General features: G+C 52.0%; 1 protein-coding gene across 4 annotated transcripts in view; it reads right to left on the bottom strand.

Annotated features, from left to right (window-relative positions):
• The window catches only part of NKAIN1 (sodium/potassium transporting ATPase interacting 1), a 41,698-nt gene extending 16,397 nt beyond the window's left edge, over nt 1–25,301 (bottom strand). For 2 of the 4 annotated variants that reach the window (XM_030871667.3, XM_030871675.3), the window contains exon 1: nt 25,154–25,301. In XM_030871667.3, coding sequence (XP_030727527.1) covers nt 25,154–25,207 — 54 coding nt within the window. In that variant the 5' untranslated portion in view covers nt 25,208–25,301. Of the gene's footprint in view, nt 1–24,655; nt 24,753–25,153 lie in introns of those variants that run through there. The other 2 variants (XM_060288726.1, XM_060288733.1) reach the window with 2 other exon arrangements.
• Between the last annotated feature and the right edge of the window lie 1,641 nt (nt 25,302–26,942).

Raw genomic sequence — 26,942 nt, 5'->3', positions numbered from 1 at the left:
ACCAGGCCCTCCCTCAACCTTAATTTCTGGGTCCTGGCTGGAAGTGTATTAGAAGCTGCAGGCTACCAGCTTTGGCCTTTCATCAACACCTCTGGGATTTGACCTGGTTGGTGCACAGCTGAGAAGCAGGGGAACAGAGGGCATCTGGCCTCACCCTGGCCCCCAGCACCACCCACTCCAGCGCACCCTTTGGAAAACCATGTGAGGCAGTTTAGGGCATGCTCTGGAGTCACACTGCTCGGGTTTATCTTCCAAATGAGCCTCAGTGTCTCCATCTGTAAAATGGGGACAACAAGCCACACTTCTTGGAGTCATGAAAATTAAATGAGATAATGTATGTCAAGAGCCTGACATAGTAAGCACTCCTTAAATGTTAACTGTTATTATTAAAATAATGACAGTAATAAGAAAGAAACCTGAGACCACCTTGAGGGTCAAAGAAGGGTTTACAGAGGAGGTGATATTTAAATTTGGCCTGGAACTGACTATAAAAAAAAAACCCAACAGCACTGCAAACACTCTGGATGTCCATCAGAAAGACACACAGTAAATTATGGCATCTCCCTGTGATGAAACCAATACAGCCATTACAATGGTGAGGAAAGAGGGCCAACCTGCGTGGTGTGAAAAGGCTGCAGGGCCACTTGAGATGTATGAACTTATTTTTGTGTAGAAGAAAGAAAAAGAGGCTTCCCTGGTGGCGCAGTGGTTGAGAGTCCGCCTGCCGATGCAGGGGACACGGGTTCGTGCCCCGGTCCGGGAGGATCCCACATGCCGCGGAGCGGCTGGGCCGTGAGCCATGGGCGCTGCGCCTGCGCGTCCGGAGCCTGTGCTCCGCAACGGGAGAGGCCACAACAGTGAGAGGCCCACGTACCACAAAAAAAAAAAAAAAAAGAAAGAAAAAGAATCATCAAACTGTTAACTCTGGAGAGTGGAATTGGAAGGGGTCTTTGAGAGTCAACTAGAGATATTTCTGTAAGGTTGTTACATTGATGAGTAATACTTTTATAAGAAAACAAAATAAAGAAGAAATTACTAGGGGATTAATGAGCATGGGCAAACCCCCTGAGGTGTGGGTGGGGTGACCAACTGTCCTGGTTGGCCTGGGGCTGTGGAGTTTCTTGAGGTGCAGCACTTGAGTGGATAAACCCCAAAGTCCCAGGCAAACTGGGACAAGCTGGTCACCCCAGATGTGGAAGGGTATGGACCACTTATGGGCCTGGGGACAGCTCTGGATGGATGAAATGAGGGGTGGCAGGGTGGGAACACTGGGCTGGGCCTCAGACCTAGAGCTTTATCCCGCTGGCCCCAGGAGCCAGGGAAGGTTTGAGCAGAGGGACATGGAAGCTGGATGCTTCAAAGCACGGGGCTCTCTGGCTGGGGAGGAGGCTGGAGGTGGGCGATCAGGTGGAGACGCAGAAGCCTTCCTTGGACGGCTGAGGGCAGGGCCCAGAATCCCCCTCCATGCTCGCGGTCCCACTCTCCTAGAAATCCCACCTTCTTAGAGATGCCCTCTCTACCTCTGCCCCTGTCCCCGTGTCCAAACTGTTGGCACAGCCCCAGTGCCAATCCTCCAACAGGCTCCGGAGCGGGCAGTGAAGGCCCGGGAGGAGGGCGCCCTCCAGAGAGAAGCACTTCAGACAGCGTGGAGGGGAAGACAACCCAGATGGAGAAAACCCACCAAAAACCAGGCTCTCCCAGGAGACGCCAGCTGCAGACAAAGGGACATTTGGATAAATATAAAGGTGATTAACCAGATCTTCCCATTAAGTATAATGAATGACACCACATAATTAAGTCAAAAACTCATGGCAGAAAGCACCTTAATGGAGCAGGCACTTAGGCAGGGAGAATTCATTAAGGAGGTGTGGAGAATTTCAGGAGTGGCTATGAGGATGGAGGCAGGTGGCAAAGACCAGAAGGTTGACAAAAACAATCGGGAATTAACATCTGTCCAGAATGGGACTGAGAACAGAGCCCAGGAGTTATCAGCCCAGGCTCTGGAGTCAGGCAGACCTGGGATGGAGTCCCAGCTCTCACGTACAAGCTGTGGGACCTGGGAAAGTCATTTCTTGGAGCCTCAGTTTCCTTACCTGCAAAATGGGAATACACTTCCTGGGGTTGTGAGGATTCAGTGAGGTAATGTGAGTAAAGGACTTTGCATATAGTAAGTGCTCAGTAAATTATCATTAATTGGACAAGTCACTTTCCCTATTGGGATCTTAATTTCTCACTGACAAAAAGAGGATAATGTCCTATCTTCTTCCCAGAGAAACTGGAGGATGAAGATCACAACTGTGAAAGCAATTGCTATACTATAATATGCTTTTTAAACTGTGAAGTGCTCTACCCACATCTGTCATTATTAGGATAATTATTAAGTCCTTGGTTTCATCCCAAGGCCAGATTCTTGCTGTTTCTTCCCAGAGAAGCTATACAGTGTAGTGGTTAAAAGTGTGGCCCAGAAGCCAGACTGTCTGGGTTTGAATTTGACCTTTAACGCTTACTAGCTGTGTGACCATCAGCAAGTCACTTAACCTCTCTGTGCTTTAATGTCTCCATCTGTAAAATGAGGATGATGATAATAGTACCTACCTCATGGGGGTGTCGTGAGGCCTAAATGACGGAAGATGTGTAAAGCATTCAGAACATTTCCTGGCCGACGGCTATAGGTAAAGCCAGGTTAACTGCGATGATTGTTACCCATCGTGTAGACTCCGGGCCTGAATCCCTCACAGGTTCAGAGGACTCCTGTTCTGAAGGAGACGAGACCACAGTCGTCCTGGTATGCAGGCCCCTTTGGGGCCAGGTATTACTCCACGCCCCCCCCAAACCCCCACCTCACTCTATCCAGTCCAGCAGCTGCCTGGCCCAGCCTGGCCCCTTGCTCCACCCTTGCTCTTCTCACTCACCCACCGAGCATTCGTGGACACTGACTCTGTGCCAGGCCTGCACTGGCTGCACAGACGACCAACTCCAAGTGTCTGCGTAGTGAGAGCAGAGAAGAGAGCCAGGCCTCCGCTCTGGGCACCTGCCCTGTACACGTGGCTTCATGTCCATTTCACTGACTCCTTTCACTCTTGAGAAGTGTCATTTTACACATGTGGAAACTGTGGAGCAGGGAGTAAAGTCACAGACCCCAGGTCACAGAGCAGGATTCAGACACACAGCTGTGGGCTCCAGAGCCTGCACACCGCCCCACGTTTCCCTATTAGCTCCTCTGGTCCATGCACAGCATCGCTGCCACCGTGGCCTGACCACCTCCACCCCTCCGCCACTGCTGAAACTGGTGCCCTCTCAAAGGATCCATGACAGCCACGGAGAATGCTGCGATGTGTTCTGTTCAAGCCCATCATTTGGGGACCTCCCTGGTGAGGCAGTGGTTAAGAATCCGCCTGCCAATGCAGCGGACACGGGTTCGAGCCCTGGTCCACGAAGATCTCACATGCCGCGGAGCAACTAAGCCCGTGCGCCACAACTTCTGAGCCCACGCCTACAGCCCGTGCTCCGCAAAAAGAGAAGCCACCGCAGTGAGAAGCCCATGCACCACAACCAAGAGTAGCCCCTGCTCGCCACAACTAGAGAAAGCCCACATGCAGCAATGAAGACCCAACGCAGCCAAAAATAAGTAAATAAATTTATAAAAAAACAAAAAGCCCATCATTTGCGAGCAGTGTGAAGTCCAACAAGTCTAAACCTCCTAAGCCTCGGTTTCCTCGTCTATAAACAGGAAAAGAATTAAATCTACCTTTCGGAGTTGACATTAAAGGATGTAAAGCAGGGTACCTGGCACAGAAGGCGCACCCAACAGATGCCATTCTTTGGTCCCTCTGGGTCCAATCCTTCCGCCCACCCCCATCCCCACTTTTGTAGATGGTGTTCTGAAGTTTTCTCATTCCTTCAGTGAAGGTTTCTTTCATTCCTTCTGGAGGCCTTTCTTCTAATAAGACAAGGCCTTCCTGCAGCCATTCTGCTATCACCTCAAGCAGGGCGGCCTGCCTGCCTTCACAGCACCCCCGCAAAGCTCCAGTGTTAAGTGTGCTATTTGCTGGGTCCCAGGGCTCCCTCAAAGAGCTCCCTTGAAGCTGACCTGGCGCTCCCTCTGAGCCAGCCTGGCTAAGCCAGTCTTTTTTTTTTTTTCTTTTGCGGTACGCGGGCCTCTCGCTGTCATGGCCTCTCCCGTTGCGGAGCACGGGCTCCGGACGCGCAGGCTCAGCGGCCATAGGTCACGGGCCCAGCCACTCTGCAGCATGTGGGATCTTCCCGGACCAGGGCACGAACCCATGTCCCCTGCATCGGCAGGCGGACTCTCAACCACTGTGCCACCAGGGAAGCCCTGAGCCAGCCTTTGAGAGCGGTCAGCCCTTGCCTGTAGCAGAGGCGCTCCGACAAACACCGGACAAGATGCCTCTGTATAAAAACCTCCCGACTTTCCGTGCCTCCTCCCGACTCTGCCTTTTCCTTCCTGGACTCTGGTGTGAGTCTATGACAACCTGTCTGACTCAGAAACTGATGATGCTGAGACCTTGGGCAAATCATTTGACCTTTCAGGGCCTCAGTTTTCTCATCTGTAAAATGGGACTTGTACCCCTACCCTTCTTGCCTCCCAGGTTGAGGGGTGGATTCAATGGGATAACTGACACCTGGGAACCATCAAGCTCCCCCCCTTGCTGGGGAGACCTCCAGGGCTCGCACTTTCTGTTCCAACTAGGTCAAGAGAAGCAGCGCAGTAAAGCCCAGGCCCCTCCTTCCCACCTGACCACCCCCAACAACAGAACTGACCTCCACGGAGTCTGGTGCAAGAGAGGAATCTCCTGGAAGTCTGTTTTATCTTAAAAGAATATGCACCTAATATTGTGCTCTGACACAGAGCCCTCTCCTTCCATCATTTCCCGCCAGGTCAGGATAGAACAGATGCTCTGCAAAGATGCAGATCTCTATCCTGTGGCTCAGCCTCCTCCTGCCCCCAGCCAGGCAGGTACAGGAACTGCAATCTAAGGGGCCAGCCAGACCGGGTGCAAATCCTGCCTCCACACTTACCCACAGGCCACACAGCTAGTAAGCCATTCAGCATGGCTGAGGCCGTTTCCTCATCTGAAATGGGGATAACTGATCCCAGGGCCCACGTCTGTGGGTCAGGCCAGGGTAAGGCTGAGGGGAATGAGTGAAGAGAAAGGGTCCAAACCTGAGGTCAGGGACATGGAAGCTGAGTCATTGTAGGAAGGGTCTTGGGAAGACTGGGCTCTTCAGGCCATTATGAGACCTTTTCATTCTCCTTTCATTTGCTCAACCATTACATCGTTACTGAACGTCAGTCCCAATACTAGACATTGGAGATACAGTGGTGAACAAAAGCAAAAACAGACACAGCCGCTGACTCAACCAAACACTCAACTACATGGGAGCAGAAGGGAACGTCCTCAGCCTGGTAAAAGGCATCTATGAAAACCCCCACAGCTAATACCATACTTAATGGTGAGAAACTGAACGTGTTTCTCCAAAGATCAGGGATGAGACAACGATGTCGACTCTCCTCACTTCTATTCAACGTTGTATTGGAGGTTCTAGCCAGGACAATTAGGCAAGAAAAAGAAAGCAAAGGCATCTGGATTGCAAAGGAAGAAGTAAAACTATCTCTATTTCCAGATGGCATGATCTTTTTTTTTTAATTGAATGAAAGATTCTTTAAATTCTATAGTGCTTTACAATTTTCAAAAGTTTTACCATAATGGAAAAGAATATGAAGAATATGTAAATATACGTATAACTGAATCACTTTGCTGTACACCAGAAACTAACACAACATTGTAAATCAATTATACTTCAATTTTTAAAAAAGTTTCACACAACTAATTTCATATAATAACCCTTTTTTCCCCATCCCTATATTGCCCCTCCCCCTTCCCTCTCCCTACTGTAACCACTAGTTTGTTCTCTGTATCTGTGAGGCAGATGACATGATGTTGTATATAGAAGGCCCTAAAGAATCCACAAAAAACTTAGAGCTACTAAATCAGATCAGCAAAATTGCAAGATCCAAGGTCAACATACAAAAATCAGTTGTTTTTCTTTCTTAAAAATTTTTAAAATTTAATTCAATTTATTATTTGTTTATTTATTTTTGGCCGTGCCACGCGGCATGTGGGAGCTCAGTTCCCACACCAGGGATAGAACCCATGCCCCCTGCAGTGGAAGCACAGAGTCTTAACCACAGACTGCCAGGGAAGTCCCTCAGTTGTTTTTCTATACACTAGCAATGAACAACCCAAACTTAAATTAAGAAAATTCCATTTACAATAGTATTGAAAAGAATAAAGTAAATTTAACCAAGGAGGTGCAAGACTCATACACTAAAAACTACAAAATATTACTGAAAGAAATTAAAGAGCTAAATAAATGAGAAGACATCCAGTGTTCATAGACTGGAAGACTTAATGTTGTTAAGACTGCAATGCTTCCAAACTGATCTACAGATTCGACGCAATCTCTACCAAAATTCCAAGTACTATTTTTGCAGAAATGGATAAGCTGGTCCTAAAATTCGTATGGAAATGCAAGGGACCCAGAAGAGCCAAAATAATCTTGAAAAAGAACAAAGTTGAAGGACTTACACTTGTTGATTTCAAAACTTACCAACACACTACAGTAATCAAGACAGCGTGGTAGTGAGATAAGGTTAGACATATAGACCAATGGAATAGAATCGCGAGTCTGAAAATAAACCCATATATTTACAATAAACTGATTTCCAACAAGGGTGCCAAGACTACTGAATAGAGAAAGCATAGTGTTTTCAACAAACGGTGCTGGGACAAATAGATATCCATATGCAAAAGAAGGAAGTTGGACTCCTACCTCGCACCATATATAAAAACTAACTCAAAATGAATCACAGACCTAAATGTAAGAGCTAAAACTATAAAACTCTTAGAAGAAACCACAGGTATCAATCTGAGTGACCTTAGAAAAGGCAACAGTTCTTAGATATGACACCAAAAGCACAAGCAGTCATAGGAAAACTAGATAAATTGGACATCATCAAGATAAAAAACTTTTGAACATCAAAGCACATTATCAAGAAAGTGAAAAATCAACCCACAGAATAGGAGAAAATATTGGTAAATCATAGATGTGATAAGGGTCTAGAATCCAGAATATACGGAGAACTCTTACCAATCAACAATAAAACGATAAATAACCCAATAAAAAATGGGCAAAGGATTTGAACAGAAATTTTCCCAAAGAAAATACACAACTGGCCAATAAGCACATGAAAAGATGCTCAACATCATTAGTCATTAATGAAATGCAAATCAAAACCACAATGAGATGCTACTTCACACCCACTGGGACAGCTATAATAAAAAATACAGATAATAATAAGTGTTGGTGTGGTGAGGATGTAGAGAAACTGGAACCCTCATGCATCGCTAGTGGGAATGTAAAATGGTGCAGCCACTATGGAAAACAGTTTGATAGCTCCTCATAAAATTATATAGTTATCACATGGCCCAGCAATTCCATGCCAAGGCATATACCTGAAAATTAAAACAATGTTCACACAAAACTTGTATAGGAATCTTCACGGCAGCATTATTCATAGCAGCCAAAAAGTGGAAACCCAAATATTCATCAAGTGATTAATGGATAAACAAAATGTGATACGTCCATTCAATGGAATATTATTAAGCCACAGAAAGGAATGAAGTACTGACCCATGCCACAACATGCACGAACCTTAAAAGCACTACGCTACGTGAAAGAAGACAGTCACAAAGGACCGTGTATTGTATGATCCTATTATACCAAGTGTCCGGAGTAGGCAAATCCAGAGAGACAGAAAGTAGATTAGTGGTAGGCAGCCAGGGGCCAGAGGGAGGGGGGGATGAGTTTGAGGTTTCTTTTTTGGGGCAATGAAAAATGTTCTGGAGTTAGATAGTGGCCATGGCTGCAGAACTCTGTGAACATATTAAGAACCATTGAATTGTTAAAATGGTGAATTTTATGGTATGTGAGTTTTATCTCAATAAAAAAAGGAGGAAAAAAAACCTCCAGACATTTTTGCCCTCCTTGTCCTTATGGAGGTTCCATTCAGTGGCGGGTAGTGGGAGAGGGAACCCCCCCCACCTCCCCACACCACACACACACACACACACACACACACGTGTGCACAGAGACAAACTGAAATTACTATTGTGCTAAGTGCTCTCAAGAATGACAGCTATGGGCTTCCCTGGTGGCGCAGTGGTTGAGAGTCCGCCTGCCGACGCAGGGGACACGGGTTCGTGCCCCGGTCCGGGAAGATCCCACATGCTTTGGAGCGGCTGGTCCCGTGAGCCATGGCCGCCGAGCCTGCATGTCCGGAGCCTGTGCTCCGCACCAGGAGAGGCCACAACAGTGAGAGGCCCACGTACTGCAAAAAAAAAAAAAAAAAAAAAGGGCAGAAGAATCCACCTGCCAATGCAGGGGACACGGGTTCGAGCCCTGGCCCGGGAAGATCCCACATGCCCCAGAGCAACTAAGCCTGTGCGCCACAACTACTGAGCCTACACTCTAGAGCCCACGTGCCGCAACTACCGAAGTCCGCGCGCCTAGAGCCCGTGCTCCGCAACAACAGAAGCCACCGCAGTGAGAAGCCGGCACACTGCAACGAAGAGTAGCCCCCCGCTCACCGCAACTAGAGAAAGCCGGTGTGCAGCAACAAAGACCCAATGCGGCCAAAAATGAATAAATCAAAAAAAAAAAAGAATGACAGCTATAATGGAAGTAGTTGAGGAAGACTTCCGCGAGGAAGTGATCTGAAGGAAGAGAGATTAGCAACGAGAGGAAGGCAGGGAAGAAGTTTCAGGCAGAGGGAAGTGCAAGGATCCTGTATGGGAGGGAGCTCGGCAAGTAGAAGGGTCCAAGACCCCTGTGTCTAGAGTAGGGGGAATGAGGTCGCAGGGCACCAGAGAGAAGGGCTGGGAGGCCCACTGTGGCTGGGGAGGGGCCCCAAGCCCTCTGAGTACTCTGGGTCAAGATTCATGGGGCGGGGGCGGGGGCAGGGAGGAATATGCACCTTCTGCAGGGGTCAAGTGCTCCCAGTCAACATCTGGAATGAGTTGGGAGGTCATTTCTCCCGACTGAATCACTCTTCATGTGACCTGATGGAAGGAGGAAAAAATCCAGTTCCCTGACTTATTCAGTGGCACCTCTTGTACTGATGCTCCCAGGGAGGAAATACTGATGAAAACCAGCCTCACTGCTATGGCAACAGCAACCACTTCTCACTTTCCATCCCGATGAAAGGCCAGGTGGGAAGTCTGCCTAGCAGCAGTGCTAGGCGACAGAAGCCCCTCCCAGGGGCTTCAGGAGCCCCTCCCATCACCGTCCAGGCTTTGCTCGGGTCCCAGCTTCTCCTTCCAATGGAGAATCACGCAGCTGCCAACATGAGCAGCCCTTCCCAGCTCAGGGCGTGACTTATGCCACCACCCTGTAATGTGGCATCGTTGGCCCCACTGGACAGATGCAGACACTGAGGCTCAGAGCGGTGAAGGGTGCTTCCAGCGTCCTTCCCTCTGTGCTGCCTTTACTCCCCCATATGGTAAAGGTCTGTTTCTCTGTGCGGGTCTCCTGCTCTGATTCATCTGTGGCATGAAGGAATAAGTGAGTGGAGTGAGTATCACCCCCCCACTCTCCTGTCACCCTCTTCCTTCCTTGGTGATCTACAAGTTCCGGGGGACCCCACCCTGCAGTGTTCTGTTCTGGCCAGGGGAGAGGGTCATGTGGGGCCTGTGAGAGCCAGGGCAGTTAAGGAGGGATGGCAGGAGAGGGCCTGCATGGGAGGGGGTACTCCTCCACCCCCCTGCCAGGGGACAGGGCTGAAGTGTTTCCCTTCAAAATGCCTGGCTCGGAACTTCGACACAAGCATTAATATCGATGGCTAATATTTTGGGCGCACTTACTGTGCACCAGGCTTTGTGGCAAGTGCTCTGCGCGCGCCCTCTCATTTGAGTGAGGGATTGGTTATCACCCCTGCTCCATGGAGGGGAGTGCAGCCTGAGATCTGAGCTGGAGAGGCGGCAGAGCCGTGGCAAACCAGGTGGTTCTGGAGCCAAAGCCTGGCTCTTAACCAGATACCTGCAGCCCCGAGGAGACCATCTCGTCCTCACCTCCCCATCCCCCATCCCAGGGGCTGGCTGGGAAGATGAAAAGGGAGGGCAAAGGAGCTGAGGAGTGAGAGTGGAGCAGCCTCCTGCAATCGTCTCCTGGCCCCGGGCCAGAAGGCTGCTGGTGGACCTCTTGCAGAAGAGGTGCGCTGTCTGTGTGGCAGCAAGAGTGGAGGGAGGGCCCCTCCCGAGGACCAGGCCCTGCCAGATCTTCAGGCCTGGTTTACGGGAGGAAGGAAAGGGAACGCATAGTTCTCAAGCGCCTACTGTGTGCCTATGCTGAGCATCGCCCTTTACAGGTGGCACTTCCCTTTACCCCCAGAATGACACTAAGAGAGACTAACAGCTAACGCTTAGGATACGTCAAGCATCTCGGACGCTCACCATGCTTCGATTCATTTAATCCTCACAGAAACATGCCAGCTACAGACACTCTGCACGTGGGAAAACGGAACCATGAAGAAGAAAAGTATCTTGCCCAAGGTCACACGGCTGGTAAAGCTTTGATCCAGGTCCTCTGGCCCTAGAGTCTATGAGTAACACACTTTGTATCCTGCTAGGGGAGTGTCGTCCCCATTGTCCACAGCGGGAGAGTGAGGCCCTTTCTTGAGGTCACCAGTGGTCGGAGTGGGGTTTGAGCTCCGTCTCCTGGGAATGTCTGTGGCATTTTGACTTCGTGGCACCCTGCCCCTGCTCCCCACCAACTCCTGCCCAGAAACACTGAGACCACAGGAATGGTTCTAGCTGTAGCCGCTGGCCCATGGCTGCCCAGAACTGAGCAAAGAGCAGCCCCCTCCAACCCACCTGGAAAGCTTATGTTTGTTCAGGGTTTCTTTGTCTGGAATCACACATCCAACCGCCATCCTTCCCAGAAATGGCGCCAGCCTGCTTCCTGGAACAGCCCACAAACGGCCCCGATGCCAGGCTCTCTGACTTTCTTTGGGGCGGCAAGGGAAGGAGACAGGGATTAAACCCCTCGGGCCCTACCGCCTCCCTGGGCCTCTGTGGACCCATCCATACAAAAGGTTGGCACGATGTCTCTGGGGACCTTCAGGCTCCTGCATTCCAGGATTCTCTGCCAGGAGCTTCCCACTCAGCAAACAGTCATAACTGTGCGCCTTACAGACGCACCACCTCCCAGAGCCTCAATGCCATTCCCATTGGCTGTAATTACAGCAGCTCCCATTTCCTAAGTGTTGACTAAGTGCCAGGTGAGTGACTTTCGTGGATTCTCTCCCTGAACTTGCTGGACAGCCCTAAGAGGCAGGTCCAGTGACCTCCACTTTACAGATGAAGCAGCTCGGCTCAGGGAGGCTGAGCGCCTTGCCTGCGTGCACACTCCCTGGGAGCAGCAGAAGCAGGACATCTCACCGTTGCCTCATGCAGCTGGGAGGGGGAGAGCCCATCGCGTATGTCAAGGATTTGGCCACAGGCCTTGATAAACCACGTCCCCACACCCTCCATCCTGCCCCATCAGGCCTGGGCGCCCACCAGCCCAGCCTGTCACAGCTGACAAGCATGGTGTGATTCCCAGACAGCCTCTCACTTCAGTGGAGGATCCCTGTGTCCCTGGCAGCCTAGCATGAGAATGACAGCTAGTGGCAGCTTGGGGACAGCAGCCCACTCAGACGGCTCATGGGGCTGCTGACCGGCAGACAGACAGTGCCAGGCTGGAGCAGCTGGCATCGCCGGAGGCAGGTGAGGCACCTGGGAGCCTCTCATGGCACCCACCCCCAAGTCCAGACCCTTCGCTAACATTTGGGGGCCTTCAGGACCGAGGCAAGAGTACCAACAGCGCACCATGTGTCCAAATATTTAAGTTACAAATCAAGCTGACTAACTCTTAAATAAAATATGTTATATCTTCCCACCCAGACATAATGGTCTGGAAGGCCAGCCTGTGCGCTGAAATTTCTCAGACTCCCGACTTCCGTGCCAGAAGACAGCAGTGCCTTCTGGGTTCCTTCTGTGCAGGGGCCTCATACACAGGTCTGAACACCCTGGGACACACATGTAGGCAACATCCACACCTGTCCCTCCCCCAGGCAGCCGGCCTTTGTCTATCCCGGGGGCTCGGGGGGCGCACACACCAGCTGCACAGGCTCCCTCCCTCCCCTCCCTGCCTCCTCCCAGGAGATGCCCTGGCAGGTCCTGAAAGTGGGCTTGGAGCTGACCTAACAGGGGACCCTGGGGTCTGTCATGAGCAAACTGGTAAACCCGCACTTGGAGACACGTTCCGAAGAAAGAGTCTCGGACCACACAGGTGCCTGGACTCCGGGCGGCCCAGGGGGAGGGAGAGAGCTTAGGATTGAGCATCAGGAAATCCAGGCAGACACCAGCTCTGCCATGTGCGTGCTGTGACTTGTGGCCGGTGAATCCCCCTCCTGGGTCCCATTTGCTCATCTGTAAAACAGGGACGACAGTTCCTGCCTGGTGGGGCCGTAGTCAGGAGTAAATGCCGTAAGTCCATGAAAAGGTTCCTGCCTTGCTTTCAGACTGTTCAACTCCACTGAAGACTGTCTCTAAGAAACCCTCCCTTTAACACTGGACTCCTTTACCGTCTGCTTTTCCGTATGTCCCTGGCCACACCGCACCATGAACACTGACAGCATCTGAGCCCACACTGGCCGGGTGCCTCCCACACCACAGAATCCCCGGCACCTAGCACAGGGCCAGACACAGAGTAAACAGAAGCTCTGTGATTATTCACCCGGCCTTTCCACCTGCTTATGGGGTTCACCCAACCATCGCCATCACTGAGGGCCTTCTGAGGGCCAGACTCACCACCAGGCTCTGAGGACCAGATGGCTCAGGGGCCTCTCCAGGCCACACGGAGCTCGCAGTCTAGAGAGAGCGATTTGACGTGGAAATGAGAACAGGTGACAACAGAGGGATGCCTGCCGTCATGCAGGCAGTAGGGGCAAGGTGTTCCCAGAGGCCAGAGGAAGACGGGTGCAGGAGTACAGTGAGGCCCCAAAGAGGAAGTGATGGGTGAGCTGGCCTTAAGGAGATTAAGAGCGGAGGGGACTTCCAGAGACAGGAACAGCAGGTGCAAAGGCACAGAGGTGTGAGGTACAGCTGGTGTGCTTACCTCAACGTGGCCAGAGCTCAGTCTCTTAGGAAGTGGTGAGTGTCAGGGTTGGCAGGGCCACCAGGGCCACCTAGCGTCCCACTAGCCAGCCCAGTAATTCTCAATGTGTGACTTGCAGAATTAGCAGCACCTTGGAACTTGTTAGAAATGCAAATTCTCAGGCCCCACCTCAGACCTACTAAATCTGTATCTGAACGAGCCTCTAGGTGTCTGTGATGCACGCTAGTCTGAGAACCACTGGACTTCCTCCTGAAGGCAACAAGGAACCATGTTATAAAGCGGCCCACATCTGAAAGTTGGCCTCACGTGAGCCCTCGCCTCCAGCGGGACAGCTGTGTGCGGCAGAATAATCTATCTTCACCTGTGAGGGAGGGGCCACTGGGAAGTCAGAGACCCCTGGTGGGCACAGGGCCCATTACCAGGGTGACCACCTGTCACTTGGAGAAAGGGGGCAGCACCCTACAGACGGTCAACGGAGGGGAGCTTGTTATCACGGCTACCTCCTCTCAGGTGGGACAGGGTAAGGGAAGAGGGGAGCCTGCGGTGTCAGGTATCCACCCCCATCCCCAGGTGGGAGCATCACAGACCTAGGCTCCTCTTCTGACTGAATCTAGCCCACCATCCCCTTCTCTGTCCATCTGGGCCCCAGGTGGCAATTTCCTCCCGTCCCCATCATGAAGCCACACCCTCCTGTCACAGCCTAAGGGCTGTGGGGCTGTCTCCTTGGTTACAGCCTGGGCTCCTTTATCCATGGCCAGCCTCTCTCAAGAGGCCCCACACCCTCATCTGCTAGGTCTTCACTTTCCTTTGCCAAGGCTGGCTCTAGGGGCCGTGACCCAGATCAGTAGCAGGGCTCTCCCACTCTCTCTTCAGCTGTTGGCACATAGTGAGAAAAAGAGGAACCAGAGGATTCAACACGTTACCTTCGACCAGAAGACGGACACAGGGGGTGCGTCAAATAGCTTTACAAGGTGCAACCTGAAGTTCAAGAGAGAGCAAACTGCACCCTCAAGCCTAGTCAAGTACAAAGCATGAGAAGGGAGGGTTCTCGAGCCCGAAAGGCCTGGGTGTGAGTCTGCACCAACCCTGCGTTATCCTGGGCAGGCTTTGTTACTTCCCGAGCCTCAGTTTCCTCACCTGCATATTGGAGATAATATTAATATCTACCCCCTAGGCTCTCTGCAAGATTAAGTAAGAAAATGCATCTGAAATGAGAAACATAGTACCTGGCACCTCGCTGCATCTTACCTTCCTGTTCCTCAGAGAGGGGGAGGAATGCCTGTTCCCGGGTGACCTCTCTCTGCTGGTGGGACACCTGGTGGGGAAGAGCAGTGGCTCTGGGGTTAGAAACAATCCATAAACATCCACTGCCAGGTACCGTTATGATTACTATTAATCACGGGCAATGAATGGAGCCCGGCCTGGTAAATTGCTTCCTCCAGGTCATTTCCATTTCCTATTGTCATTGTAGCCTTCATTCACTGCAATCTGATACAGGGATGTTTTCTAGAAAGCGGGAGCCATGTTGTGCTTCTTAGTTATCCTGCAGTGCCTGGCCCCTGGCCCTGGCAGGGAGCACCCAAGCAGCTCAGCGTGGAAGGGACTTGGAAATCACCCACTCTAACTTAGTATGCAAGGCAGAAAGCTCTCCTCCCTGGCTTTATCAAGTGCTTCGATGCCTCCAGGGAGGAAGTCCTTATTCTCTGCTGAAGATGGACTAGTGCCTGGGGCTCCAGGGAGGCTGAGCCCTGCGGGGTGAGCAGGAGCTGAATGGGCAGCCGCAGGAGTTGGGGCGATGGGAACTCCTAGGGCCACCCCTACACCCTAGCAGCCCCCCTTCCTCTCCCGCTGAGAGTTGATAATAGGAATGGTTCTAATTATGCTCTAATTGCTTGCTTCCAGGCAGTTTCTCTGGAGCCAAGGAGTTCAGAGTTCATGAATAAATGAAGAGGGAGGAAGCGGGAGGGGATGTTTATTGATCCACAAATCTCCACGTGCCAATGTCTGCCCCACAAATGCTTGGGCGTGCAGCTGCGTGCAATTTTGCATACATACAAACACACAGATATACACACCACAGCCCCCCAGACGCCTCTCTCCAAAGGACTGGTGGGGGGTAAAAGGAAGGTAACAAGAAGTGTCCTACACTGGCTTTGGGCCCCAGTCTCAACTCTGCCACTGACTTGCATTGTGATCTTGGGAAAGTCCTAGTTTTCCCAGCGGTAGAGTACAGAGGTGAAGTGATGTCTGATACCCTCCTCTCAGCCTTTAGGATTTCAATGGGGTATCATCCAGTTAGACAGAACCCTGGGCAGTGCCAGGTGGGCACTGTCGCCCTCAGATTGCCCTTTCACCTGGATGCCTCATTCCCTAAGAACTGGCCAAGCAGCCGGGGGCTTCAGGGAAGTGGTAGGAGGAACACACACATCTCCATCCTGGTGGGACACTTAGTAAAGATGAGTAGGGGCTCTGGACTCGGGGCTGTGGGGGCCCTGGGCAAGGCACTTGAACTTCAGTTGCTTTGTCTGTTAAACGGCAATGAGAGACTCTGTGTTATGAAGGTTCACCCAGGGCATACAGTGGCCTCAGTTGAGCGCCTGGCACACAGTGAGCATCTGGTAAGTGGTAGTTGTTATTGCTAATACTGTCAACACCCTGCATGGTATAGATTGGTGCTTCATAACAGACGAAGAAACTAAGGCACAGAACGGTCAAGCAACTTGCCCCAGGTCATGCATTAAGTGGCAGGATTTTAACCCAAGCCCATCTGACCCTGAAACTTCTGTGTTCCAGTCTTGTTTCTCCACTGTGTCTGATCCACCTGGTCCCCAAGAACTGGCACACAGTAGGTATCCACAACATGCTGAATGACAGAGAAATGTGGAAAAGAAAAACAGAGCATAAAAATACGCTCTGTTCCCAGTGACCAAGGTGGGGGTAGACAGATGAGAGAAGAACTAGACCAAGACTCCCTCCAAGATCAAATCGAAGCGTTGGGTCTGGGCGGACCCCAGGCCTCCCTGCCTCGTGGCTGGGGCTAGTCCAGGTGGGGATCAAGGGGGTCCTTGGTATGTGCTTGAGGAAGTAAATCTTTTCACTCTTTATGATTTCCACTAAGAAGGCAAAGCTAGCAATCCTGGCTTTTGGCATCAGCCCGAACCTGCTATGTCACTGCCTTGCTGTGTGACACTGGGCAATCAACTGCAGCTCTCTGAGCCTCAGAGCCCTCATCTAGGAAATGGGGATAACAGTGGTCCAGCCGTGGGGCTGCTGGGAGGGTGATAAGGGATGACACATGTGAGGCCATACGCTAGAGGTTAAGAGTAGGGCCTGGAGTCCGGCTACCTGGGTTGGTATCCCAGCTCCTCCACTGCCTGACGTAACCGCCCGCAGCCTCAGATTCTGCTTCTGCAAAACGGGGATCATAACTGTCTACCACAAAAGGGTGCAGTGAGGGTGAATGAGCTACCACAGGTAGAGCAGTTGCGACAGTTGGCAGTGCTTTGAAATGCTCAGTAAATCTTCTTTATTGGACATTTCACATATGGGGAAACCGAGCCCCTGAGCGGGCAAGGACTTGTCCAAAGTCACAGAGCCAGTTCAGAGCACAGCCAGTCCTCTGTGGGGGCTGGCTGTTTGCAGGGCCCCTTGTCCAGACCACGGCTTCAATGGGTAACCACAGACCTTTCACAGTACCTGGGCTATCCTGCTCCAGCCTTGAGGACTCTGGGGGACTGAACCCCGCCCCCCTTCCTGTCCTCCCCGGTGCCTCTGAGGCTGGCTCAAACCAGTGGGGTATGTCAGAGGGCAGGAAGGGCTGACCTGCCTTCCTGGCCCACCTGGCCGGCCCCTCCACTCCAGGACTGGCTGCAGAGGCCTCAGAAACAAGCCAGGAGTCCAGGACCAGAACACCATTTGTCAGCCCTGCATGGTAGTGGCAGGCTCATCTCCATGGCAACAGTGCAGTGTGAAGGCATCCTAGCATCATTAGGGAGAGCTCTGAGTAGTATAAACAGAGGCTGCAGTAGATTACATGCCTATTATGAGCAGTCTCAGGCTCTGAGCACTGGTAATTATGCCTAATTGTGCATTTAATTCTGTAATTGAAAACCCGCATCTCTGGTTCAGGCTGGGGCTGCAGAACCTACCCCCCAACCTCAAAAGAAAGAGGCATAGGAGCCACCCCTACCCTACGAATCCCAGGGCTGCCTCTCCTTCTAGGGCAAGGGGTAGCCAGAGTGGGCACGGAAGTAAAGCACCTACAGACTCCCATTTCCCCCACTTCCTGTGCCAGGAGCTCTGCCACGCTCTGTGATTTGGGGTAGGGGGGAACATGCTTAAGGCAAAGGGACGTGGTAAGAAAAGCACAAAAATGCTCACAATTTTCATTATTCATAATAGAAACCATTTTGCACTATTGCCACTGTCCTCTCAGGAGCCAGAATCAGCCTCTGGTGGTTCCAAGGGACTCGGATCATCACTAGATCCATTACACATCCAAGTCATCCAACCTACATATAAATTCTTAATCACTGCCAGAGACAGGGAACTCACCACCTGATTGTCAGTCCACCACTGCAGAGCCTCTGTAGATAGTTTGAAGACCGCTGATGGAGTTCAACACTCTCTCCTCCATCCCCTGGTTTCACAGACTGGAGAAAATGAGACCCAGAGAGGGGCAGGGCCAGCTCAAAGTTGCACAGGAAGTGAGTACCAGAACCCTGGGATTCTGACTTGCAGCTTAGGGTATATTTTGTACCCTAAAGTGACTCAGCACCAAGAATCGTGCCCAGCACTTTGTAGGTGCTTCATAATACTTGCTGAATGCAACTCAGGGTAGGGTTAGTTGATGGCCAAGCTTACTCTCTTACCCAACAATATTTTGCCTTTCTAGGGGTCAGGAAGTTCCCCTGTAGTGGCTCAGGGGTTAATGATGGGCTAGAACCTCCTGCTCTGAACCTCTGGGGTCTGAGACTTGATCTTACAACCAAATATGCCATGTAGGCATTTGGGATGGGGATAGAACCGACACTCATTCAAACAGACAGAGGAAAGAACAGGTCCCCTGAGTCCCTGACAGCCTGACACCCAGGTGTCAAGCCTCAGGCACGCCATTGGAGGCAGGAGTCTCCTCCTCTCCCCAGAGCCTGATACTCCCATCTGTCATCGCTGCCTGCAGCGAGGTGGGCTGATGTGGCAGCAGCTCTGATCTCCACCTGGGAAAGGATGGAATTCACTGATGAGTCAGGGCTGGAGGAGTCCTTTGAGATGGTGAGTCCAACCATCTCCCTTTACAGAGGGGGACACAGAGAGCCAAGATTCCTCTCTGATTTCCTCTGAATGAGCGCTGGACTCTGTGCCCAGAGCTCTCCCTGCCTTATCTCAGGTCACCCTTACTATAGTCCCATGAGGATGTGCAATTATTATTCCCATTTTACAGAACAGAAGATAAAGGGACAGTAAGGCCAAGGCCACAGAGGTTTAGCAGAACCTCTGCTTCAACTTGGGCCTTCAACTGGTTGAAAAAAAGGACATGTCCATTTCCCATCCCACAATATTCACGTTCATAGAACCTGCTGTCTCACTTCCGGGGCATTGAAGAGTGTGAACCCTTTGTGAGCTCCTACTCAGTATATCTTACCTACGGGAAGGACAATTCTCTGAGGACGATTACTAGTATCCTGATTTAGAGAAATGCAGGTGGAAGCTCAGAGAGGTTAAGTGTCTTGCCCAAGGTCACTCAGCTATAAAGAGGCAGAGATGGAACTCAAACTCCAGCCTGACTGCACAGCTCAAGCTCTTCCCAGTTGAACTCCCTGCCTCTGGACGTACCAGCTGCTCTGAAAGGCAGGGGCCAGGAGGCCAGAGTATCCCATTAAAACCTGCAATCACAGTAACTGCTCTTCCAAAACCCTGGTACTTGCTGGCAGGAGCACATGTCCCAGAGAGGCGTGCTTTGCTGCCTGAGTCTCTCCCTCACCATCCCTCTCCCTCTCCGGGACCAGCAGGGAGACCAAGAGCATTGGGACTGGCGTTCCCCAGACCAAAGCCAGCTCCATCTGCTGTGGCCAGGAGTTAGCTTTTAAAAACACATCTCTGGTCTCATCTTGCTCTCCTATCACCTACTCCTCCCTGAAACTAGATGAGAAAAGAGACTTCAACCATTAGAGCTGACCATCTCCACTTGGTCTAGATTTTGCAATTGTTCTCAAACCCTTTCCCTGGGATCATTTATGTGAAGCCTAGACTGTATCTTTTGTTTCCTTGGTAACAAGTCACTTCATTCTTCTGACCTCAGTATGCCCATCAGTAATTGGGTATAAAGACCATCCCTATCTCATAGAGTTGTTATGAGGGCTGATAACTCTTCAATACAGGTTAATTTCTTTCCCATATAACTTGTTCTTAACCTGCATCACAGTTCCCTTAAACCCAACACAGGGCTTGGGGTGAGGAGAAATGGGGATGGGGGATGGGGTTAGCATTTGAATAAGCACCTCAGAAGGTCTGGCATCTAGTAACAACCCTTTATGGATGAAGAAAGCTTTAGATCTCTCCATCGGTTTCCACACCCAGCATCGCCACAATCCTACGGGGAGCAATAGGGCATCCAAGGTAGAAGCTGTGGAGTCCTGATGTGTGAATGCTCACTCTGTCCCTACTATTTATGTGGCCATGGATAAGCCAGATAGTAACAAGGGACAAGGTATACAGAGCACTTAAGCACAGCGCCTGGTTCATAGCAGACACCAAATACAAGGAAGTTGTTGTTATTATTTCCCACAGAACCATTCGTTTTCCATATAAAGAAACTAAGACTTGAAGAGTTTATGGGTATGAGTCTGGTCACTAAAATCTCTAATCCAGGCAGAGATGGGGGCTGAAGTGACTTATCCAAACTGCAAGGCAAGTAACAGCCAGCCGCAGGGAGCACTGCCTGGGCCAGTGCTGTCTGGGCACCATCTCAGGGAACCCTCCCAAACTACCACGGGGTAGGAGCTGTTGTCCTGACTACTTTACAGGAAAGAGGCAGAGGCTCAGAGAAGGTAAGGGACTTTCTGGAAGTCACGAAGCAAGGCAGCAATGTCTGCCTGATCCCAGAGGTCCTTCACCCCTCTGTGCCAGATGTCAGAGCGGCTGCCATTTATGGGGTACTCATGTCAAAATCCCCCAGCCACCACCCCTGCAAAGGAGCAGAACCAGGGCCATCCACTGCACCTCCCCCCCGGGCGGGGGGCCCTGCTCCATTCCACCTTGCCCACCTCATAAGGGTTTTGAGGGCAGTTTGGCCTCAGTCTGTCCATCTGCAAAAGGGACTTGATCACCCCAGCCTCTACCCTGTCAAAGAGGTATAAAGAACAAAGAGGGTCAGTGGCCCAGACGATTTCGTGCTCTGACTCTGAAGCCCGGCCCAAGGACCTGAAGCACGCAGGGCAGAGCCAGCCCCTCCCCAGGAAGCCATGAGCTTGCAGATGCAGCTGCTTCTGAACGCAGGCCCCTGCAGAGCCTAGCTCCCTCCGGTCTTCACGTCTTCACCATCCGCTGCTAATAACGACATCAATCAGGTTGACCACGTTTCACACCATTACTCGCAGCTCAGCAGGAAGCAACATACTTCCCCCCTCACCCACCATCTTCCAGAAAGCAAAGAGCTTTCCAGAGGGGGAAAGAATGAAACCCATGTGTTTTCTGAGTACCTACTGTGTGCATGGCAGCTGCCTAAGCCCTTTTTCTAACTCTGAGAGGTAAGGAAGACTCCTTTTCTTTGACAGGGAAAGACATTGGGGTCCAGAGGAGCGAATGCATGTGTCCAAGGTCACACACAGCCGGGATAAGTACAATCATGGCAGTGATGTATTACCGACCACTCACTGGCTCATGGTGCCAGGCACGTGCGTGATCCTATTGAAACAGTATCATTTTCGTTTTCAGATAAGGAGACTGAGGCCTGAAGCAGTGAAGAGACCTGTCTGAGGTCACGGGCTGCTAAAACGTGAGGAGCAGAGTGACACGGGGCGGAGAGGGTGGCTCTCTGCTCCGGCAAAAGAGCGCATGGATCTTGGTGCTGTCACTGACTAGCTTAGAGACCTCTCTGAGCCTCAGTTTCCTCATCAGAAAAAGGGGCTCATAAAAACATCTAGCCCATTTTGTAGGATAAAAATAAGACGGATAAAAACAGTAAAACAGCTAACGTTTATCGATCGCTGAACATGTACCAGGCAACTTCGCCAAGCACTTGACATATGTAAGCTCGCTGGGTTTAATGAGGTTGTGCATATAAACTGCTTAGCACAGAACTCCAGAAATGGGACCGATCATGGTGATGATGAAGAAATTGATGATGGTTCCCTCGGGCAAATCTCCCTGGTTCATCCTTTTACTGGAAGAATAGAGTAGCCTGTAAGCTTTCAGGAAGGAGGTGGACCAGGAAAGGGCAGGGTTTGGACAGGGGAGGGAAAAGGGAAACACATAAAAATTAGGGTGTGAATAGCATTAGTAATGTTAAGATGATATGCCAAGTAGGGAGAAAGCAAGGCACCCAAGACGTTCTACGAGTGGAACTAGACTGAGACACACGGAAACCTCCAGGCCAGTCCAGACATCCTCCCAGGGTCCCAGATGGGCAGAACTGGCAGGACCCTAGAGACACAGACCAATGGTTCTTCCCATTTTACAGATGGGGAAAAACCAAGGCTTGCAGTACGGAAAAGACTTGTCCAAGTTCACAGGATGTCAGTGGCAGAGGCAGGCTTGAATCCAGGCCTCCTGACTCTTAGCTCCATGCCCAACTACCTGCTGCTTCCCACAAAGGAAGAGTGCAGGAGGGCATTTGGATATGTCTGGGTCACAATTCCAGGGAAGCATACCAGGGTATACATCATTAAGATAATAACAATCAAAAACTATAGTTTATTGAATGCTCACTCTGTGCCTGGCACAGTGCTAAGCTCATCTGCATTAAGCTATATGCATTTCATCCTCACAACAACCCTAAGACTTGGGAACTGTTTCTATCATCTCTATTTAACAGATGACAAAACTGTGGCTCAGAGAGGCTAAGCAACTTGCTTAAGATCACACAGCTAGGAAGTGACAGAGCCAGGGCTCAAACCCACGTCTGTCCTGTCAAACTCCAGAGTCTTGTCCCCTTTACTTGTCCACCTGAACGGTCCAGCCCCCACCTCCTTCTCCCACCCTCCAGTGCACCCTCACATCCTACTCCCTCACCCAAAGCAAGTCTACCCCAACTACAGAACAGTGTTTAGAACTGGCCTGTTATCTTGTAATCATCAAGCCCCACAAAGAAAGAAAAACGACGTAGTTCCTCTTCTAAAGTTTTCAGCTGAGCAGCATTTAACAGTCTCTTCCTTCTCTGCGCCTGTCCACTGGATGAGAAAACAGGCTCCCTTCTCCCTGGAATGATGTCAGGCTGGTGAATTCCAGCAGCCGGGAGCACATTACCGAAGCTGCCAGGCAGCGAAGGCTCCTGGGGGTTAGCGACAGCTGAAGGGACCCACTCTGCAATCGGACCAGACAGAGCAACAGACTCAAGAGACCAATTTTCAAGTCCCTCCTCAGAGCACCTCTCCAAGTTATGTCATGTAACCCTCACAAGCTGCCCAAAGGCACCCAGCCAGGATGTAGAAGGATCAGAATCCCACCCAGGTCTTGTCTAACTCCAGAGCCCCTTGTGCTGGTGAGCCCTCCAAGTGGAAGCGTGGCTTTAGCTGAGCTGGGGAGAGCTATGGAGGCAGGTGAGTGAGAGGCAGGGATACTGTCTCGCCACCTTCATCTCTCTAGAGTAGGAAGCACCTCCCAAGGGACCCCTGAGTCACCAGAGCCAGAACTACTTTTACAGTTAAGAAGGCAACAGAGGATGCTGGGCAGCTGTCTGGCTTCACAGCCTGGCCCCTAACTGCAGAACTTTGGGCAAGCTACTTCATAGGGTTGTTAGGAGGATTAAATGAGTTAATACATGGAAAAGTGCTTACAGAGTACCTAGCACCTAGTAAGTACTCCCCAAAGCTAACCACTGTTATTATCATCAACAGAGAATGACCGTGGGCCAAACTGTTAATAGTGCTTACCTTTGGGGTATGGGACTGGGCATAGAAGGAAACGTCTTTAACTTCTGCTCTGTTTGGTTATTTATTGATTTAATCATTTTATAATATGTGTGTGTTACTTTTCTAATTAAAAAAAAAGTCCTAGTTTAAAATTTTAAAATTAACACAGAAAAAAAATTCCTCGGAAAATTTCAGCACTTCTCTTGGCATTTTATGTTCCTCAAAGGAGATAAAGAGGAACTGGGAGCCTGGAGTTGCCAAATAACTGATTCACTCATTTATTTTACAAATATTAATGGAGTGCCAGGCACTGTTCCAGCTGCTGCGGATTTAGGGGGAACAAGGAAGGTAATCTCTGCCCTTCTGGAGTTTCCATTCTACCTGATCTTAATTAATCCCCTGTGCCACACTCAAGGATGAGGAATTCACCGAGAGGCCGACCAAGATGGCCCAGCTCGGGGAAGTCACTTGCCTTGCAGCCCACAGCTGGGAGCAGGGCTACAATCTTCAGGGCCCAGCTGTTTCAACCGCTGCCCAAGAGGGCAGGTCTGTGGATGCAAGTTTGGGGCTGGGGTCCACAAGAGGAGAGAAAAAAGATGAACGAGGAGGCCTGTATAGCCACACGCAAAGCTTCATTCTGCATTACTGTACACACCTGTGGTGGAGGAAGGGCAATGGGTGCAGGCAAAAGTGGAGACCCAGACCACGGAGTCAGGCGGTAGTGAGGCTCAGGTTCCCCCAACTCAGACTCAGACCTGAGTTCCGTCCATGGAGGTCCCCATGCACCTCTGCCCCCAAAGTCCCCAGTTGTTGGGCCTCAGCTCTAGGGTAGGCAGGAGATCCTGGCCTCTCCTTAAACACCTTCCCAAATTCACCTGCCAGAGTCTGAATTGAAGGGCAGAGCTGGTCCCCTTCGGCCCCCAAATTCACTCCACTGGCCTCCCTGAGACAAGAACCTGAGTTCCCTGGGCTGGGATTAGGTATAGTGTCCCCAGATGCTCCCATCCTCCCCAGGGCACCCAAGTATCCCACCCCTATCAGTGCCAGCCCAGGCAGAGGAGCCTGCCTCCCCCCCACCCCGACTCTGGTGGCAATGGTGACTGACAGAATGCCTGTGGCCTCAGCCAAAGCAGGGAGGGCGATCCCCACCTGGTTGGTCAGACTGGCCCAGGACCTGGTAGCTCCTTGTGACCCTCTCCAGGGAGGGGCTCTCCATTCCCAGGCCTGCCCAGTCAGGAGGATAGAGGGAGGCAGGAAGAGCACAAAGGAGTGAACGGTTCCTGGAGTCTATGGTCCCGACACACACAAATGAACATGGACCAGAAATGGTCAGAGATCTAGAGACATACCAAGGAGAAACCAGGAGAGAGACACACACAGGAGCAGAGACTTTGTGAGAAACACTGGGGCGGAGACCAGAGGCTGAGACCCACGCAAACGAGTGATCTAGAGGAAAACACACGGCAGTGACCTCAACGGATCCACACACCAGCCTCGGAAACACCCCCAAACCCCGGTGAGCCACAGTCCCACAGCGCATCTCCCCAACAGAAGGCCGCTCGTACAGTGCGGGCGAGACGCGCCGAGCCCCAGGCGCGGAGCGGGCCGGGGACTCGTGCACAGGACGCACTCGGGGACTGGGGAGCGCCGGGCGAGAAGCGCACACAAAGAGACAGCCGGGCCAGCCCGAGCAGGCTCCGCCCGTCCGCTTCGTGACTCCAGACCACCCCCCAACCCGGGCGCTCGCCCCAGACCCACACACAGAGACACACACCCCACCCGCACGCCCCGGGACCCCGCCCCGCCGCGCCCCACCCGGCCCGGCCGCCCGGGCGCGCGGCGCTCACCAGCTGCAGGCAGCAGAAGGCGACCAGCGTGCAGCGCCCGCTGCACTTGCCCATGGCTCTGGGGGCCGCGCGCGCCGTTCGCCGCGGCGCCCCTCTAGCTCGGCGGCCGCCGCCTCCTCCGCGCCGCGCGGGCTCCGCGTCCTCCCAGCTGGGCGCCCCGGGCGGCGGGGCCGGGCGCCTAGGGCCGGGCCCGGGAGCGTCGGGTCCTCAGGGCTGCGGCCGGCCGCTCGCGCTCGGAGTCCATGGTCAGTCCGCCCGCGCGCCGGCTCTGCCGCGCCTCCTTTGTCTGGCCGGCCGGCCGCCAGGCGCGCCTCCCGCCCCGGGGCGGCTGGCGGGGAGCGCGGAGCGGGGAGCGCAGGCACCGAAAGCGGCGCAGCGCAGAGCAGCACTGCCCAGCAGGGGCAGCCGCCCGGGCGCTCGGCGGCCGCGGCTTCCCGGCCCCACCACGTGGCTCCGCCGCCGAGAGGTAGGGAAGGAGGGAAAGAAGGGAGGGAAGAGGAGGGGAGGAGAGGGGTGGGGCGGGGCGGCAGAGCAAGCGGAGGGAGGGGAGAAGGGGGAGGGAAGCGCAGAGCAGAGGCGAGAGGCAGGAGTGAAGTGGCAAGAGTGCAGGCTTGGGGACTGATGGCCCTGGGTCAAACCCAGCTTCACTGCTCACTCGCTGTGTGACCTTGGGCAAATCACGTCACCTCTCTGGGCCTCCGTTTTCCTAACAAAATAGGAATAATAATGACTGCTTCAGTGTTGCCACAAAGATGAAAAGCAGTTAGGTGAATAAAGCACTTAGCTCTGTGCCTGGCCTCCCGAGGGTGCTGGAGCATTCCTCTGTCCACCTTGTCTCTAGGGCCCGGCGGCTCCAACCTTGGCCCTCTATTTGCACTCCACTTCCCAGATCTGCTCCCCATCCCAGCTTCCCTCCTGAGTTCTTCCTTCCCTCTTTTCTTCTACTGGCATTTATTGAGCCCGACTGACTACATACACACCCCTGGGAGCCCAATGATCCAGAGATGAGCCCTGCAGCACTGTTCCAGAACCACTGAGCTTCCCAGGCCGGGGAACAGGCAACCCCCAGGGGCATAAGCAGGAGATGCCTGATGGCAGCGGTCTGCCCAGGGGCCTGAGGCCAGCCCCTCACCCAGGCTGCAGTGGGGAGGGAGTCAGGAAGGGCTTGCCAGTAGAAGACTGCCTTCTTCAAGGCGCCCCCTCCAAAAGCACTCAAGCTCTCAAACACATCCCCAGTCCACTGAATCATCCCAGCCCCACTCCTAACTTCTTATATAGGGATTAGCATCACTCAGGTGGGAATCCCTGCGGCATCCTCCCCGCTCCTCTATCCCATCTGACCTGTCATTACATTCTGTGAACTTACCTTCCAGCTGTTATCTATGAAATACCTACTACCTACCAGGCTCTCCACTGGGGATTAAGGGGATGAACCAGTCCTGCACTCACTGAGAGAATAGTCTAGTGAGGAATTGTCATTAAAACCAGAAAACATGCAAATAAATAATGAAATATTCTGATGAGTACCTTAAAGGATAACAAAAAGTGAAAGAATAAGGGGGCCATAACTCAGGTCCGGAGACCAGGAAAGGCCTCCTTGAGGACATGGCATTGATACTGAGAAGACAGTAGGAGGGAAGGAGAGGCCAAGGCCTGGTGAACAGTGTTCTGGCAGAAGAAACAATGTTTCTTTTCTTTTCCTTCCTGTCAGCTCTCACGGGCCCTCTGGACTCAGAAAACAGTAGGACACAGATTAAGACCCATGGTTCTGGAGCCAAGCAGCTTGGGT

The sequence above is a fragment of the Globicephala melas genome, chromosome 1 (assembly GCF_963455315.2).
Source record: "Globicephala melas chromosome 1, mGloMel1.2, whole genome shotgun sequence".
Taxonomy (NCBI): Eukaryota; Metazoa; Chordata; class Mammalia; order Artiodactyla; family Delphinidae; genus Globicephala; species Globicephala melas.
The sequence above is the reverse complement of the archived record's forward strand: the minus strand, read 5'-3'. Positions and strand labels throughout refer to the sequence as shown.